Source organism: Indicator indicator, chromosome 11, assembly GCF_027791375.1.
Source record: "Indicator indicator isolate 239-I01 chromosome 11, UM_Iind_1.1, whole genome shotgun sequence".
NCBI lineage: Eukaryota > Metazoa > Chordata > Aves > Piciformes > Indicatoridae > Indicator > Indicator indicator.
In genome coordinates this window covers 29245328-29264560 of record NC_072020.1, presented here as the reverse complement: position 1 = coordinate 29264560, position 19233 = coordinate 29245328, and the positions used below count along the sequence as shown (strand labels likewise).

At 47.6% G+C, this 19233-nt stretch overlaps 1 protein-coding gene across 1 annotated transcript in view; it reads left to right on the top strand.

The window, feature by feature from the left end:
- Positions 1-10944, top strand: part of COLQ (collagen like tail subunit of asymmetric acetylcholinesterase) — a 53134-nt gene extending 42190 nt beyond the window's left edge. Inside the window, exons 15-18 of the mRNA XM_054384892.1 lie at positions 902-1021; positions 5183-5303; positions 5788-5890; positions 10875-10944. Coding sequence (XP_054240867.1) covers positions 902-1021; positions 5183-5303; positions 5788-5890; positions 10875-10944 — 414 coding nt within the window. The remainder of the gene's footprint in view (positions 1-901; positions 1022-5182; positions 5304-5787; positions 5891-10874) is intronic.
- Positions 10945-19233: the final 8289 nt, after the last annotated feature.

The window sequence follows — 19233 nt, the reverse complement described above, 5'->3', positions numbered from 1 at the left end:
AGTACTGTTCAGTTCTGGAGCCCCTGTTACAAGAAGGGATCTGGAGGTGCTGGAAGCCACCAGGATGATCAGAGGGCTGGAGCTGCTCTGCTATGAGGACAGAATGAGAGAATTGGGGCTGTTGGAGAAGAGAATTCTCCAAGGAGACCTTCTTGTGGCCTTCCAGCATCTGAAAGGGGCTACAAGAAAGCTGGGGAGGGACATTTTAGGGTGTCAGGTAATGATAGGACTGGGGGGAATGGAGCAAAACTAGAAATGGGTAGATTCAGATTGGATGTTAGAAGTTCTTCCCCATGAGGGTGGTGAGACACTGGCACAGGTTGCCCAGGGAGGTGGTGGAAGCCTCATCCCTGGAGGTTTTTGCAGCCAGGCTGGGTGTGGCTGTGAGCAACCTGATGTAGTGTGAGGTGTCCCTGCCCGTGGCAGGGGGTTGGGACTAGATGATCCTTGAAGTCCCTTCCAACCCTGAGAATTTTGTGATTCTATGATTTTGTACCCTAAAAATGATAGAGGAGCCCACAAAAAGCCCTTATGCTCATATGGATTTTTCAACTGGTCAAACATCTGAGCCTCTGATAGTTTTTGCCAACATGATTGTACATGAATATTTGCCTGATCATCACCTGTGCATGTACTTTTTAAACGAGGGGGTCACTGGAGCCCTAGCTAGGTGCTCAGGAAAGAAATTGTCCTTTGAAACTCTTATCTCCTCTTGCCATAAGAAGCCTCTTGTGGTCTGCCAGTCCATGGGTGTCGTGTTGCTGAAAACAATCAAACCATTTTTTTCTGTACAATTATTTAACTATTTGCAGATAACACATCTCTGCTGGCAAGACTAGACTCCATGACAATCCAGCCCCTCTTGAGAGGGTTACCAATCACCTCTGTTTCTGTGCTCCAGATTTTTGTGGTGAATAATCAAGAAGAACTGGACCGACTAACCACCGAAAATGCCTTAGCTTTCAGGAGAGATCAGAGGTCTTTGTATTTCAAGGATACCTTTGGATGGCTTCCAATCCAGGTGAAAATATGGCTGTGGTCTCAGAAAACTTGTGAGAGTGTGTGTGTGTGTGTATGTGTTTCATTTTTAAATGCAGAAAATGCTTCTGTCCTCAAGATGTCACACAGAAACAATGAAACCAGTGGAGGAAAAGCTCATTTGTGAGAGCTGCCACAACTGTGTATAGTTCTGTGATTGTTATCTTAATTACTGAGGTATTCACTCCTCATCACTTCAGGTGAACCAGGTTCCACTGGTGAACAAACTGGGACTGAGTTTGGGAAATTATGATACTGTGGTGGGTTGAAATTACTCCCCCCCAACTAGAGAGAACTAGCCCCCAAAGTAAAATTGCTCAGTTTGGGATGGAAGCAAATGAAGCTCTATTTACAAGCAAACTACAATCCAGAACTATGAAATACAATGAATATGTACAAAATATACAATAGATGTACAATAGAGATATATTTACAATTTATAAACAGCACAGAAACCACTCAGAACCCCCCCAGATGGATCCAGGGGGATCATTCACCTCCTGCCCCACTCGCTTCCTCCTTCCTCTTACCTCAGACAGTAGTCAAAACAAAGATCCCCTGCAAGGCCACAGAAGAGAGAGAAAGAAGTAGAGAGAAGATAGAGAGAAATAAAGTAGAGAGAAAGATAGAAAGAAGATAGAGAGAGAAAAGTGGCAAGCAGAAGCAACAGAAGAAAAGAGAGAGAACTGTTTATGCCACTACTCTATATCCCAGTTAGCAATCCAATGAATTATATAGACCTTAGCATTATTTTTCTTTTGTATCCAATGGTAATTTATTTTACTTTTCAGTCTTTGCAGTCAGGATCTAGGCTAAAGTTCCCCCTTCAAATTATAGCAGATACTGAAAAGCATTTTTTTTTCTTTATTACAAAATAAGGCAAAACTCTCCAGGGGACAGAGCTGCAGAAAAACGCAAACCTTGCCAACTAAACTCATATGAATCCTTATTGCCTCAAGGAGCTAAGCTAAGCCCTGCTGAAATCAGGAGCAGGATCCAGATGTTCCCTCGTAGCCTCTAGGAGCTAAGCTAAGCCCTGCTGAAATCAGGAGCAGGATCCAGATGTTCCCTCGTAGCCTCAGGGAGCTAAGCTAAGCCCTGCTGAAATCAGGAGCAGGATCCAGATGTTCCCTCGTAGCCTCTAGGAGCTAAGCTAAGCCCTGCTGAAATCAGGAGCAGGATCCAGATGTTCCCTCGTAGCCTCTAGGAGCTAAGCTAAGCCCTGCTGAAATCAGGAGCAGGATCCAGATGTTCCCTCGTAGCCTCTAGGAGCTAAGCTAAGCCCTGCTGAAATCAGGAGCAGGATCCAGATGTTCCCTCGTAGCCTCTAGGAGCTAAGCTAAGCCCTGCTGAAATCAGGAGCAGGATCCAGATGTTCCCTCGTAGCCTCTAGGAGCTAAGCTAAGCCCTGCTGAAATCAGGAGCAGGATCCAGATGTTCCCTCGTAGCCTCAAGGAGCTAAGCTAAGCCCTGCTGAAATCAGGAGCAGGATCCAGATGTTCCCTCGTAGCCTCTAGGAGCTAAGCTAAGCCCTGCTGAAATCAGGAGCAGGATCCAGATGTTCCCTCGTAGCCTCTAGGAGCTAAGCTAAGCCCTGCTGAAATCAGGAGCAGGATCCAGATGTTCCCTCGTAGCCTCTAGGAGCTAAGCTAAGCCCTGCTGAAATCAGGAGCAGGATCCAGATGTTCCCTCGTAGCCTCTAGGAGCTAAGCTAAGCCCTGCTGAAATCAGGAGCAGGATCCAGATGTTCCCTCGTAGCCTCTAGGAGCTAAGCTAAGCCCTGCTGAAATCAGGAGCAGGATCCAGATGTTCCCTCGTAGCCTCTAGGAGCTAAGCTAAGCCCTGCTGAAATCAGGAGCAGGATCCAGATGTTCCCTCGTAGCCTCTAGGAGCTAAGCTAAGCCCTGCTGAAATCAGGAGCAGGATCCAGATGTTCCCTCGTAGCCTCTAGGAGCTAAGCTAAGCCCTGCTGAAATCAGGAGCAGGATCCAGATGTTCCCTCGTAGCCTCTAGGAGCTAAGCTAAGCCCTGCTGAAATCAGGAGCAGGATCCAGATGTTCCCTCGTAGCCTCTAGGAGCTAAGCTAAGCCCTGCTGAAATCAGGAGCAGGATCCAGATGTTCCCTCGTAGCCTCTAGGAGCTAAGCTAAGCCCTGCTGAAATCAGGAGCAGGATCCAGATGTTCCCTCGTAGCCTCTAGGAGCTAAGCTAAGCCCTGCTGAAATCAGGAGCAGGATCCAGATGTTCCCTCGTAGCCTCTAGGAGCTAAGCTAAGCCCTGCTGAAATCAGGAGCAGGATCCAGATGTTCCCTCGTAGCCTCTAGGAGCTAAGCTAAGCCCTGCTGAAATCAGGAGCAGGATCCAGATGTTCCCTCGTAGCCTCTAGGAGCTAAGCTAAGCCCTGCTGAAATCAGGAGCAGGATCCAGATGTTCCCTCGTAGCCTCTAGGAGCTAAGCTAAGCCCTGCTGAAATCAGGAGCAGGATCCAGATGTTCCCTCGTAGCCTCTAGGAGCTAAGCTAAGCCCTGCTGAAATCAGGAGCAGGATCCAGATGTTCCCTCGTAGCCTCTAGGAGCTAAGCTAAGCCCTGCTGAAATCAGGAGCAGGATCCAGATGTTCCCTCGTAGCCTCTAGGAGCTAAGCTAAGCCCTGCTGAAATCAGGAGCAGGATCCAGATGTTCCCTCGTAGCCTCTAGGAGCTAAGCTAAGCCCTGCTGAAATCAGGAGCAGGATCCAGATGTTCCCTCGTAGCCTCTAGGAGCTAAGCTAAGCCCTGCTGAAATCAGGAGCAGGATCCAGATGTTCCCTCGTAGCCTCTAGGAGCTAAGCTAAGCCCTGCTGAAATCAGGAGCAGGATCCAGATGTTCCCTCGTAGCCTCTAGGAGCTAAGCTAAGCCCTGCTGAAATCAGGAGCAGGATCCAGATGTTCCCTCGTAGCCTCAAGGAGCTAAGCTAAGCCCTGCTGAAATCAGGAGCAGGATCCAGATGTTCCCTCGTAGCCTCTAGGAGCTAAGCTAAGCCCTGCTGAAATCAGGAGCAGGATCCAGATGTTCCCTCGTAGCCTCTAGGAGCTAAGCTAAGCCCTGCTGAAATCAGGAGCAGGATCCAGATGTTCCCTCGTAGCCTCTAGGAGCTAAGCTAAGCCCTGCTGAAATCAGGAGCAGGATCCAGATGTTCCCTCGTAGCCTCTAGGAGCTAAGCTAAGCCCTGCTGAAATCAGGAGCAGGATCCAGATGTTCCCTCGTAGCCTCTAGGAGCTAAGCTAAGCCCTGCTGAAATCAGGAGCAGGATCCAGATGTTCCCTCGTAGCCTCTAGGAGCTAAGCTAAGCCCTGCTGAAATCAGGAGCAGGATCCAGATGTTCCCTCGTAGCCTCTAGGAGCTAAGCTAAGCCCTGCTGAAATCAGGAGCAGGATCCAGATGTTCCCTCGTAGCCTCTAGGAGCTAAGCTAAGCCCTGCTGAAATCAGGAGCAGGATCCAGATGTTCCCTCGTAGCCTCTAGGAGCTAAGCTAAGCCCTGCTGAAATCAGGAGCAGGATCCAGATGTTCCCTCGTAGCCTCTAGGAGCTAAGCTAAGCCCTGCTGAAATCAGGAGCAGGATCCAGATGTTCCCTCGTAGCCTCTAGGAGCTAAGCTAAGCCCTGCTGAAATCAGGAGCAGGATCCAGATGTTCCCTCGTAGCCTCTAGGAGCTAAGCTAAGCCCTGCTGAAATCAGGAGCAGGATCCAGATGTTCCCTCGTAGCCTCTAGGAGCTAAGCTAAGCCCTGCTGAAATCAGGAGCAGGATCCAGATGTTCCCTCGTAGCCTCTAGGAGCTAAGCTAAGCCCTGCTGAAATCAGGAGCAGGATCCAGATGTTCCCTCGTAGCCTCTAGGAGCTAAGCTAAGCCCTGCTGAAATCAGGAGCAGGATCCAGATGTTCCCTCGTAGCCTCTAGGAGCTAAGCTAAGCCCTGCTGAAATCAGGAGCAGGATCCTTCTCGTGTCCACTGGCCTTTGAATCGGACTCGGTATAAACACTGCCAACCACCAAACAGCAGAATGAACTCCTGGCTGTGGGATCTGCCTCCCGCAGCCCTCCACCTCTGCTTGCTGGCCAGGCTGCTGTTGGTCCAGCTCAGTGACTGGAGTGTGTTTGTTTGGGCAGATCCCCCCTCTCTATCCCGTGGATTACGGCTTTGGGGACGGAGGCACCTGTGGCGATGGGATCGTGCAGGCTGGGGAGGAGTGCGACGACGGCAACGCGGTGGTGACGGACGACTGCATCAGTAAGTCACAGTGCCTCAGGAGCAGCCCAGTGTGCGCTTGCAGCCCAGAAAGCCAACCAGAGCCTGGGCTGCAGCAAGAGAAGCATAGCCAGCAGGGCGAGGGAGGTGATTCTCCCCCTCTACTCCACTCTGCTGAGACCCCCGCTGCAGTATTGTAGCCAGTTCTGGAGCCCCTGTTACAGGAAAGATCTGGAGGTGCTGGAATGTGTCCAGAGAAGGGCCATGAGGATGAGCAGAGGGCTGGAGCTCCTCTCCTATAAGGACAGACTGAAAGAGTTGGGGTGGTTCAGTTTGGAGAAGAGAAGGCTCCAAGGAGACCTTCTTGTGGCCTTCCAGCATCTGAAAGGGGCTACAAGAAAGCTGGGAAGGGACCAGTAGTGACACTTTACCCTTAAAAAAAAAAGCCATCTAGTTCCACCTACTTCACCTGCCTCTTTCACCTCTGAAGTGCACTGAAGCTCGCTCTTTCCCTGTTTTTCATTAGGATGCCGCCGTGCTTACTGTGGAGATGGTTACAGACACGATGGGGTTGAAGACTGTGATGGGAAGGATTTTGGATATTTGACATGTAGAACATATCTCCCTGGGTATGTATGAGCTGTGTTCACTTTGCTTTGGGGTGTTGCTTTCTTTCTTTCTTTCTTTCTTTCTTTCTTTCTTTCTTTCTTTCTTTCTTTCTTTCTTTCTTTCTTTCTTTCTTTCTTTCTTTCTTTATTTCTTTCTTTCTTTTCTTTCTTTCTTTCTTTCTTTCTTTCTTTCTTTCTTTCTTTCCTTTCTTTCTTTCTTTCTTCTTTCTTTCTTTCTTTCTTTCCTTTCTTTCTTTCTTTCTTCTTTCTTTCTTTCTTTCTTTCTTTCTTTCTTTCTTTCTTTCTTTCTTTCTTTCTTTCTTTCTTTCTTTCTTTCTTTCTTTCTTTCTTTCTTTCTTTCCTTTCTTTCCTTTCTTTCCTTTCTTTTCTTTCTTTCTTTCTTTCTTTTCCAGCCTTAAACCAGAAAAGCATTATCTACTTACACCTTGTTCCACTGGGGCCACTCCAGAGCCTATCAGATCTTTTCTGCACATCCTTAACTTTAAGGGCTAAATCTCAACTCCCACTAATAAGCACTTGTCTCTGGCTGGATAAGAGGGTTGAAGCTCACATAGACACACGTTTGCCCACTGCTTGAGAAGATTTCCTCCTTTGGTGGCATTATCACAGGATCACAGATCACAGGATGTTAGGGGTTGGAAGGGACCTCCAGAGATCATCAAGTCCAACCCCCCTGCCAGAGCAGGACCAGAGAATCTAGTGCAAATGACACAGGAACACATCCAGATGAGTCTTGAAAGTCTCCAGAGAAGGAGACTTCACAACCTCCCTGGGCAGCCTGTTCCAGTGCTCTGTGACCCTCACAGTGAAGAAGTTCCTCCTCATGTTGAGGTGGAACCTCCTGTGCTGCAGTTTCTATCCATTGCCCCTTGTCCTGTCCCAGGGTACAACAGAACAGAGCCTGTCTATTGACACCCAGCCCTCAGATATTGAAAAACATCAGTCTTCTCCAGACTGAACAGTCCCAGGGCTCTCAGCCTCTCCTCATAGGGCAGTGCTCCAGTCCCTTCATCATCCTGGTAGCCCTCACTTGGACTCTCTCCAGTAGATCCCTGTCCCTCTTGAACTTGGGAGCCCAGAGCTGGATGCAATATTCCAGGTGAGGTCTCACCAGGGCAGAGTAGAGGGGGAGGAGAACCTCCCTGGATCTGCTGGACACACTCCTCTGAATGCACCCCAGGATCCCATTGGCCTTCTTGCCCCCCAGGGCACATTGCTGTCCCATGCAGAACTTGTTCTCCACCAGCACTCCCAGGTCCTTCTCCTTGGGGCTGCTCTCCAGCAGATCCCCTCCCAGCCTGTACTGGTGCAGTTTATTCTTCCTTCCCAGATGCAGGACTCTGCACTTCTCCTTGTTGACCCTCATTAGGTTCCTCTGTGCCCAGCTCTCAGTCTGTCCACGTATCTGAATGGCCTCACAGCCTTCAGGTGTCTCAGCCAAGCCTCCCAGTTTGGTATCATCAGCAAACCTGCTGAGCAGACTCTGTCTGTCTGTCTTTCCCCTCATCAGTGTCATTGATGAAGATGTTGAACAGGACCAGACCCAGCACTGATCCCTGGGGGACTCCACTGGTTACAGCTCTCCAGCTGAACTTGGCACCATTGACCACCACTCTTTGAACTCTATTTTGTAACCAGTTCCTAATCCATCTCACTGTCTGCTCTTCTATCCCACATTTCCTTGCATAAATGTTTACCCACAACATACCAACAGTAGGAAAGACCATGAGAAGGGAGTTACCACACCAAAGGGAAAAAAAAATCAGTCCCAAACCTCTAACCAACCTCCTCTTACCCTTACTGCTACTGGGGATCTTTGTTTCTTGAATCAGCTGGTCAGCAGCCTTTCCAAAGACCAGGAAATTCACTAAGCAGCAGATGCAAAGCCATGCATCTGCTCAGCAATGTCCTTCATTTAAACCATCTGCTTATTGTTGGCTTGCCTTCTCTGCCTTTGCTTAAGCAGCTTCCCCTGGTCAGCATTTTGCCTCCACCAGCAGTACCTCCATTTAACTGTCAGGTATTGTTACTGGCTAACAGGAAACATTTAATCTGCAAATGAAATTATGCACAGAGCCCTCATCATTCATGGAAGAATAATGTGCTAATTGACAGGGAAAAGAAGCCACAGAATATCATCCTGTATTAAGTGCTGTGCTAATCCTTCCACTGCCATGGTTGGAGGGCTCCTGGTGTAAAATCAAGACCAGCAAACATAACAAGCTGCAGTGTGTTACAGAGGTCTCCTTCTCAGGCAGCATGGGGCTGTTCTCTACTGTAGAAGCTATTCCCTTGGAAGATTCTGAGCTTTGTTATCTTCTGAAATAGCACCCCCACAACTGAGAGTCTTTTGTAAATGGCACTTGCCATACATAATCCACTTGTGAAGAGCAACTGAGATCCTTTCTTTTTCTGTGTGCAGCCTGCAAAGTATCTGCTAAACTAAAGGAAAAAAAGCTGTGACTCGTGAATAAAATGGGATAAGTACGTGAGCACAGCACTCCTGTGGTAGTTTCATCTTGAAGCATCTCACTTGCTGCAACTCATTTCCCCATTTCTACTCTTTCCACACCCCCCCCCCCCGCCAAGTCCCTCCTATTTCACACAGCTTCAGCTCAGAGTTTACCTTGGTTTTCTGAGAAAGTGGGATAGCCTACATAAAATCATAGAATGGTCCAGGCCCTAAGGAACCTCCAAAGGTCATCCAGCCCAACCCCTGCAGTCAGCAGGGACATCCTCCACTAGATCAGGTTGCTCAGAGCCTTGTCCAGCCTCACCTTGAATATCTCCAGGGATGGGACCTCAACCACCTCCCTGGGCAACCTGTTGCAGTGTTCCACCACCCTCATAGTAAAGAACTTATTCCTAACATCCAGTCTAGATCTGCTCTTCTCCAACTTAAAGCTGGAGAAAACATAGCTTTAAGGACCCACTTAATGGCTGCTTAATCCACAAGTTGTGGATTATGTGATGGATGGCCTACTAATTTAGACATGTGCTAGCAATAAAAACTCCCCAAAATCACAGTCTCACAGTATATCAGAGGTTGGAAGGGACCTCCAGAGATCATCAGGTCCAACCCCCCTGCCAGAGCAGGATCACTTAGGGGAGTCTGCACAGGAATGCATCCAGGTGGGGTTTGAAACTCTCCAGAGAAGGAGACTCCACAACCTCTCTGGGCAGCCTGTTCCAGTGCTCTGTCACCCTCACTGTGAAGAAGTTTCTCCTCATGTTGAGCTGAAATCTTCTCTGTTCAAGCTTGTACCTGTTATTTCTTGTCTTATCACTGTGAAGCACCGAAAAGAGCCTGGCCCCCTCCACTTGACACCCACCCCTCAGATATTGATAGACATTGATCAGATCCCCTCTCAGTCTTCTCTTCTCCAGACTAAACAGCCCCAGGGCTCTCAGTCTCTCTTCATAGGGGAGGTGCTCAAGTCTCCTAATCATCCTTGTGGCTCTCCTTTGGACTCTCTCCAGCAGGTCTCTGTCTCTCTTGAACTGGGGAGCCCCAAACTGGACACAGTATTGCAGGTGTGGTTTCACCAGGGCAGAGTAGAGAGGTAGAAGAACTTCCCTAGCCCTGCTGGCCACACTTTTCTTAATGCATCCCAGGATCCCATTGGCTCTCTTGGCCACAAGAGCACATTGTTGTTCCATGGAGAACTTGCTGTCCACCAGCACTCCAAGGTCTTTCTCTGTGGAGCTGCTTTCCAGCAGGGCAGCCCCCAACCTGTACTGGTGCCTGTTGTTATTTCTCCCCAGATGTAGGACCCTGCACTTGTCCTTATTAATGCTTATTTTATTATCATCTCTGGTCAGGTCTTCAGTAGGTAGGGTGACTGCAGCTCATTCCAAGTTAGCAGAAAGACAAAAATCCCTGGTTTTCCTTTTTTTGCTGAGACACTTCCATTTACCTTCTTTTGTTGTTGTTGTTGTTGTTTAATTTCCAAGCTGCCCATGTGTCAGTGTCATTATTTCAAGTACCTGAAAAATAAGTTGCAGGACACAGGCACAGTCACACCTGCTGGAAGTAACTGGAAAAAACCTTTATCTCAGAGCCTCAGATATTTCACTGCACAGTTGCTGTGGGTGAGCGCCAAAGCCTCCTGCACCCATCCCTGCCTGACACTCCAGTCCCACTGACAATGGGGAGGTTTTGGTTGGTTGGTTGGTTGTTTTTTTAATTGATTTCCCTGGGACTTCATTCTTCACTCACAATTTCTCCTGAACTCCCATTTTGCTGGCCAGGGGGAGCACCGTTGAGCACCGATGGAGATTATCCTCTCCTTTTGGTTCCCACATGTTGCTGCACCTGGCAGTTGCTGATGTTTTCCACTCCCACTGAGTTACACCACTGTGATGGTTTAAAACTCTTTAATTTTTCTTCTCAAAGTTCAAGCAGAGAAAGAGAAAGAGTGTAAATAAGTCACTATTGGGTGTAAGAAAGCAAAATAATGATTGTTCTAAACACTTCCATTGGATAGATAGAAATGTTTAAGAACCACTGCTCAAAACAAAGTTGGGGCAGTCAGTTCTCAGCTTGCTTGCTGGGCTGTCTGGCTGCTGCTTCTTCTCCTCTGGCTGAAGATAACACACTGACCTTGGCAAGCTAAGTCTAACAGCTTCTCTGCTTCTTATCTCTCTGCCTTCTGCCGGGGGGGTCTGGAGGGATTTCTTTGGGGGGGCAGGGGGAGAGAGAGGCCCCTTGGGAAAGGCCCCTTTGGGGGAAGCAAAGGGAGCTTGGTTGTGCTTTTCTATTGATTGTATATATTTGTAAATGTTGTGAATTGTGTCTATTTGTACCTATTCATCGCATTTCATCATAGATCTGCCTGTAAATACAGCTTGCATTTGCTTTCCAGACTGAGCTAGCCTGGGTATTGTTGGGGGGTGGGGGGAGGGGGATTTCAGCTCTCACACTGAAACTAGAAAGTATGAACTATGCCATACATTGAAAGTGAGCTCTTCTCTTTTCTTTCAGGTCTTATGGAAAATTGAGATGCACTTCCTACTGCTACATTGACTCTACACAGTGTCGATACTTCACATGAGGGGAGCAGAGGTGGGTAGCACCCTACACGTGGTGGGGTGCTAGGTGCTAACTATTACTGCTTGGAGAAGGACTGGGACTTAAAAACCTCACTCATCTCTGTGTGAAGACAAACAAAGGGATGTCATGCTGCTGATGGCCATTTTAAGATGTTTTTCTGTTTTGTTGTGGGTTGTTTTTTTTTTTTTTTTTTTTTTGTTTTGTTCTTAAATTAAGTCAGATTGGGAAAAAAATAGGACCAGTGAATCCTGTCTTAATAGAGAACCATCAAACAGTGTTTGCCAGTAAGACTTTTGTGTGGCTGTGGATGGCAGCTTGCTCTCCATCACAACTGCAACATCAAGCTACTGGAAATTGAACTTCACTAACCAGGAATGTTGTGTAACAATTACCTCGACTTAGCACTGTTACATCTCTCCATGTGAGCTCTTCAGGGGTTTTGTCTTTAAGCCTTCTCTGCAGAAGCACGGAGCATAGCTTGGATGAGGCATCCATAGAGACTTTCTCTTCTGTTACAATGTGAACTTTCCAAGGGTTGTACCCACGTGAGTGATGACTTCAGCCCCATTAAGGTTAACCACACACCTTCACGGGTGGAAGGAGCGGAGGTCCTTCAGTAAGTGCTTGCAAGATCAGCAAATCAGCCACCAAACCTGGTTAACTTCTCCTCAGGCTAAGACATTGGGCTGTGTATGTCTGTGTGCATGGCAAGAAGTGCCATCAGTCACAGGAGCCCTGAAATCATAGACCATGAAGGCCAAAGTGGACAAATAAGCTGTGAAATAGCCAAAGAGTTCTCTCCCAGCTGATAATTAGACAAGGGAGGAAGATAAAGAAGGAACTTCTTTCCTTGGTTGTCACCTCTGTCAAGCTGGCTGGTTGCTGTATGATCCTGAAGGGGCTGGGACAGCTTCAGTTACCTGCCTGACAGTGTAGTATTGCCTTCACTCTGGTTTCTGTACTGGAAGCTCTGTTTGGGTTCATCCCCTTGGCCACCTGATCATCATCATGCATTCACCAGTTCCATCCTTTCCTCTCTCCCCCTCTCTCTCCCTCACTGTCTCCTCCATCATGTTGAGGGGTCCCCCAGTGTCCATTATCACTTTTGTATCACTGTAAATCAGATCTTGGAGCAGGCTGTTGATGGATTCTCGTTCATGCTGTGCAATGTTCATGCATTTTCCTTTTCTAGAAAGTTTGCTTAACCATATTAGCTCTGAAAGCAGTCAGGGTCACTATATAACTATTTATTAGCAACCATTAAGAAAGCAAATTTCACGTGGGAAGAATGTTACATGAAAAGAAGTCTGTGACAGAAGAAAATGAAGTGAAGGATGTGCAGAATTAAAGACTAAAAGCCTCAAAAAAAAAAAAGAAAAGAAAAAGTGGTCTTTTCATACAAGCCACTCTTTGCTGCTTCTCAATAAGTGCTGCACACAGCTGCCCTTGAACTGGCACTCCTGTGAAGGTTAAACAAAGTTGGGTGTTGCATTGTAAGGATAATGCATTACAGCAATCAAGAAAGTAATCAACTTTTACCACCTGCATAGAAGACTTTAACTCTGCATGTCCAAATTGATGCTGGAAATAATTAAAAGAAAGAAAACAAAACAAGATGAGTGTACTCTTTGTGCCTGTCCACCTACTTGGGCTATTTATATTGCTAAGAAGCTAAGCCACCAGCATTTGCAGCCCAGTTCAACAGTTCAAAATATTTCTTCTTGTTAAGTTTTTTTTTTTGGTATTATTATGAGTGGTGAGACACTGGAACAGGTTGCCCAGGGAGGTGGTAGAAGCCTCAGCCCTGGAGGTTTTTGCAGCCAGGCTGGATGTGGTCCTGGGCAACCTGCTGTAGTGTGAGGTGTCCCTGCCCATGGCAGGGGGATTGGAACTGGATGATCCTTGAGGTCCCTTCCAACCCTGACAATTCTATGATTATTTATTTTTTTTAACCAAGGTCTTAATAAAAGGTCAAGGGACTACTGGAGCAAGGAACTTGCCCTGAGCTATGGAAACCTGGGCACTAGCATAGCTGCCTTTTAATCTTCTGTGCTTGTGCAAGCAGTAGGTCAGCAGTGTCACACCATGCCAGAGCACACATCCCAGTGGGAGGCTCCCAAAGGACAGCCACACTCCCAGCAGCATGGCCTGTTGGCTAATCCTTTGGCTTGAACCTCTGCCAGCATCTGCTGGGTGCTGCCATCCTGGACTTGGAGAAGCTTCATTTCAATCCTCACCTTCCCTAAGGAGTTGGTCTCTACACCCCAAAAGACTGGGAATTTGGTAATGCCAGTGACCTTTCACCTTCAGTTTTAAGTCATTTCATTTTTAAAAGCTCCTACCTTCAAAAGACATTGAAGTTGCAAAGCTAAATGCATGAGGGTAGGAAATGTGAAGAGGAGTTGTGAAGCAAAATTGTACTGTGCTGCACACGTTCAGGAAGCAGCATATCAACCTAGTCAGAAAACATTCACAAAGTATTGATTTGAAATGGACTTCATTAATACAGCACAAACCCTTCAGCAGCTTGAAGGAAAACAGCTTTAAAAGCTTAAAAGAAAGCAACAAAAAAGAGACATGAAGCAAGTGTCTTACTGTCATTACTGCCTTGCTCCCCTCAGATGGTAAAGCATGAGAAAGACCTCTGGAAAGTAGTAAACATCCATGATTTCCCAGGCCTCAGAAGAAATCCTTCCTCCTTGTTCCTGGCATACCTGCTTTATCATTAGCTGGGGCTTCTTCAGCTGGGTGGTACCTGCTCTGCTGTGAATTCTCCTCCCTCCTTCTCTGAGTGTCTTTAACACACTGTGCCAAGACTGATTCAGAAGTGAATGGGGGTATGTCAGTCCCTTGGCCTTTTGTGGCAGGCAATGCTTTGGGGAGAGTTTTCTAAAGGTTAGTATGCAGCTCTAGACAAATGCAAACTCCACATGATCTTGTGCCAGGCACTGCATTAAATGTATATTTAAAATCCAGCTTGCACTTAATCTATAATTAAATATATGTAGTTACCTACTGCATGTATGAGCAGCTCCTGTCAATAAATCAGGTTACCTTAGTTCTGCTGTGTCCTCACTTCTGCCTGTTTCACTTTGGGTTTAACAGCACAGTTTTAAAGTGTAATTACCTGGTTTAAGATGCTGGGGAAACAAAAAAAAACCCAGTGCCTTCTCTCCCAGATCTGCTGACTCTCTCCCTGCTGCCACTGGATCTGTCTCTGTCCAGGCACACCAGCGGGCACAGCCTGGGAGCGTATCCCCAAGCCTGATCTCAGAGCCATGCCACACACTGTGTGCAGAACCAGGCTTCTTTCTTTGATTTCTGGTCATAATCCACACCACAAGGACTAATTTTAATAATGCTTTGGGCTGCACTTTGAGGGATTGTCTCCTCCAGCTCCCTCCTATTGTACTGATTGGTTTGGAACTCCTACCAGAGGCTGCAAACCAGAAAGCAATAGTATTGGGTGTTGATGGGTGGTGGGAATGGCAATGTGTTCACCTTGGGTTCAGTCATTCCTGGCAGCTGGTACCCAGGCTTTGGGAAGAGGTTCTCTGCCTTACAGTAGCAGTCAGCAATTTTGTCCTCCTGAGGGTTCTGTGTACTACAGGACATCCCAGAGGAAGGTAGTGCTGCCTGTGCCCAGGGTAAATGGAGGTGTGCTGACAGCCAGAGGATGAATGAGTCTTTGGAGTGGTGTATTTCCTGCCTGTCCTTTCTAAAAGCTCAGCTTCTGTGCCATTCAGCTGTCTGGCTTCCCAAATGCCTATGTCATGTCTCACTTCATTTCACATAACTCAGAACTGTAGCTGCCAACCCCCTTCTCACTCATGAATCTGGCCATGCAGCCCATCTCCTTTCTTTGTCCTTGTGGTTTCCTTCAATGGCATCAATGTTCACAAGCCCCTTTCAGCCTCCCCAAACCCCTGCAATGCTTTTGTGGCTCTGGGTTTTGTCAATGTCTTTTTCAGCTTCTCACTCCATTCATTTTCTAACATCTTCTGCATGTCTCAGCCCTGCAAACATCACAGCAAAGCCCCTTGGCCACAGTTTGTACCTTTTTAAAGGCTGGCTTCTTAAAGGACCCAAGTTCAATGTCTCTTAAAGCCACATGGCACAATTCCTGTTTCAGTGCCACTGACTGGGACAAGGAGAGAAGAGATTGGTGATTATCCTTAAAATGGATGTCCCCCAGAACAGGCACTGTCCTTGAGCATCAGCCATTTATGACTAGTAACAGGAATAAGTCCCCTGTTAGCTGCTTTGGGGGACAATTCAAGAGCTTTGGCACTCTTGCTGTCACATACAATCAGAGCAGGCATTAAAAAAGAGGACCAAAATAAGCCCTAGAGAAGTAAACCAGTGCTGTGCTATGGTCCTTTGGTGGCACTCAAGTGTATCATGCTGGCAAGCAAGTCAATGCTGGAAGAACATCTTTAAAGAGTCATTGGAAAAATCAGGTTTTAATTGGCAAAGGGTGAGGCAGCAGAGAGCACTTTGTGATAGGCTTTCAAGTCCTTTTTCTAACAGTTTTTACCTGAGCACAGCAAGTGTCCCGTCCCTGGAATCCATTCTCTTGGAAGGAAACCACTGAGTCATGGGCTCTTGAATTCTGCTACAGGCAACAGAAGATGCTGGCAAAAAGACAAACTAAAGCAGGCAACTGGTGAATGTAAAATTGAGAGAAGGAATTTGGTTCAGAGGAACTGCTGCTTGTTGAGCTGGTAAGAGACTTGTGCAACTTGCAGGCCATCTCAGCAGCATCCAACCTTAATCACAGAGAAGAAAAGGAACAGAGCATAAGCAAATGAGTAGTTTTATGTCTTTATTGAACACAGAATCTTAGAATTGTCAAGGGTTGGAAGGGACTTCAAGGATCAGCCAGTTCCAACACCTCTGCCATGGGCAGGGACACCTCACACTACATCAGGTTGCTCACAGCCACATCCAGCCTGGCTGCAAAAACCTCCAGGGATGAGGCTTCCACCACCTCCCTGGGCAACCTGTGCCAGTGTCTCACCACCCTCATGGGGAAGAATTTCTTCCTAACATCCACTCTGAATCTACCCATTTCTAATTTTACTCCACTCCCCCTCAGTCCTATCACTTCCTGACACCCTAAAAAGCCCCTCCCCAGCTTTCTTGTAGCCCCCTTAACACAGTCAGTGACAAACCCTTCTGTATTGATGCATTCAGTTACCTGCCCCAAACTGTGCTCTTTGCTGCAAACTGGGATCTCTGTGCTGAAGGCTGGTGCCACTGCAGGTCTGAAGAGGCCAGTGCAGAGCCTGGGCACATGCTTTCATTGCACTGGTAATTACTGGGGCATTTAGGAGGATGGCCCTGAACCAGCCCAGCTGAGGAAGGGCTGTATTTGAAAGGGTAGCCAGGCCAAATTATATTAGATGAGTGTACTCCTGCTGGAAATTACATTAGTGGCTACTTCCCTCCCTCTGCCCCCAGCAAAATCTTGGCACTTAACTTTCACTGAGTTATAGCTCTGGCCTCTTAGGGCTTTTAATTCTCTCTGTGAGTTTCCTGTGCCTCTGATGAAGGGTCCCATTTCAGTGCATGATGTTCTTCAGTGAGAGAGAAGAGATTTTAAACAAATGCCTATCTGCTGCAGATTTCCCACCCACTACTGAACAAGCAGCTCTCCCTGCACAGGCTGCTGCCTGGCATTCCCTCTGGGAAAGGAGAAAGAAGGAGAACCATGGAGCTGGAGCCTCTCTGGCCATCATGCAGGAAGGGACCTCATGCCACAGGTGCACTGTAGCATCTTACACTCTTCAGGAAAGGCCTTCTGCCAGGCTGGCCACAGGCCCAGTGCCACCAGTGGCATCTCCTGCAGGACACAGGGAAGGGCAAAGCACTGCCTGAGCTGTTTTGCAGGTGTGGTTGGAAGCCTATCTGGCTGGTGTGTGACAACACAAATATAGAGCCTCAAGAGAGCAGGAATCTGAGGTAAATCAGCCAGGAGGAAGAGGAGGTAACATTAATCTCCTCACACAGCAGTGTCTTCAGTATATTTAGAAACTTGGCAACTGATTCCCCTCTGAGCCAAGTCTAAAGTGTCACCATTTAATAAATGACCAAACTGACATCAGTGTTAAATTCAAGCCTGTGACAAGATGTATGTGTTTAGCCCTCGTGCCAGGCATGGGGAGAAGCTCTCAGGATTCATCTTGGCAAGGAGACAGAGACCTCAGAGTCCCCAGCATCCCCTGTGTGGGGTGAGCAGGCTGGGGTGACAGTTGCTCATCATTACCCTCCCAGGAGAAGTGGCTCCCAACTCCATTTCCCACTGACTGAGTGCTGACTTAAGACATGGAAATACAGATGTGTTAGACTCATTTTCCTTTGGCCTCTTAACCAGAGCATGTCCAGTTTGGTGGAGTAAGAAGGGAATACCTTGGGGTCCCCATACTGTCCCCACCATCATGGGGAGGCCAGAAACCTCTTATTGATTCATTCTGTTTAGAAGAGAACTCACGTTGCTCCCTGGCCCTCTCATTTCCATCTGCTGTGTTTCTCCATGAAATTTACCATGCAGGAGCTGGGGGAGGCTGCACTGAGCCAGTCAGACATTTGGGCAAGTTATGTTTCATGCTTCCCATACCTTCCTCTCAGAGGTTATTTGATGGACCAACCTGGAGAGGAACCCACCCCCCCCGACACTTTCTAGCAATACAGTTTCTTTTACACATTTCCATTGGGTTTGTCGTTTTCCCTACCTGGCACCACTGCTCTGAGGACAGGATATGCCAAGCAAGACAATATCAAGGACTGCTTGGGTTTTGAGTTGCTAACCAGGTTTAAAGGGGAGGCTGAGTGATTAGGGGTAAGAAACAGAGTATTTCAGGTAAATGAGCCATTCAGAAGTGTCCTGTTGGAGTGGGTGTGTGACAGGTCAAAACCCACAGAGAGGCAGCCTGTGAAGTACAATAAAAGGCCAGATTTAAGCTGTTCTATTCCAGGGCATTCAGATAAAACCATCATAGACCATACTGAGGCCACCGAGACAAGTTCCTGGTTTGCTGTCATTTGACCAGTTGTCAAACCCTGTAGCAACCCCAAAGCAGCAGTGTGGGACCACTGGGGTGAAGCTGGTCATCTTAGTGGACTTGGTGGGCACAGTGAAGGGCAAAGAGATTTGCTCCCTGCCAGGACTTTTTGAGCAAGACAACATCTGGTGTGAAATGCTGCAGGATTATAGCTTCTAAATAAAGCTGAGAAGCTGTACCTGTTGTTGCCTGGGGTCAGCAGGCTCTGGCCTAAGCTGGCTGAGGCTGAGTTGTATGCTCCACATATGTGTTCTCTGCTCCACACCATCCCATTATTTGATGAGCAACAATGTCCTGCAGGTTTTCCAGGGAGTAAGGACAGGGCAAGGAGAACTGAATGGCTGTGACTGACCCTTGGGGCAAATATGCTGACATAAGAGAGTTTGTACTGAGTATAGGCAAGGAAGAACCAAGCCCCAAGGGCATCTGGATAACTTGATTATTCCTCCTGCCTTCAGCAAAGTATCTGTTAGGGGAAACTGATGCTCTGTTTCCCAGTGCTGCCCCTGTATTTCACAGCCCTGAGGATGGCTGGACTCCAGCTGCAGTGCCAAGAGCAGCAAAGCTTCCCTCAAAATGCAAAGGCTGTGAGCAATGTCACAGCAGTGGTTTCTGCAGTGCCATGCAGCATGGCTGCAGGTGGCCTGGGTTTCTCTCCACACCTGTAATGCTTCAGCCCAGGTTTCACAGCAGGGTGGTCTCTTTGGTGAGCACATTCATGTGTGAAAACTTCTGAATTTCAGTTTCATGCCACATGAAGCAACCTTAGTGCTGGCTGGCAAGAAGCATATCAAGGTAAGTTCTTTGAAACAGCCCAGGGTTTGGTTTAGTTCCCACCCAGAGGCTGGTTTGAGCACCTGAGGAGAGCACCCTGCTCGAAGGGACTGGTGAAGCGTGAGGCAGGGGCAAAATAGCATTGACTTTCACATCCTGCAAGTGTGCTGGAAATTAAAAGGTGAGAGAATGAGTGTCCTTAAAAGACAGGGTGGGAAGGGGAAGCCAGACTGAAGGAAATAAATTGCAAAATGTCCTGGCAATCCACTGTGCAGCTGTGACATTCAGCACATCCCTGAGAAGGAGACAACTCACAGGATCACAATATCACAGTATCACAGTACATTAGAGGTTGGAAGGGACCTCCAGAGATCATTGGGTCCAACCCACCTGCTAAAGCAAGATCTACCCAGGGTAGTCTGCACAGGAATGCATCCAGGTGGGTTTTGAAA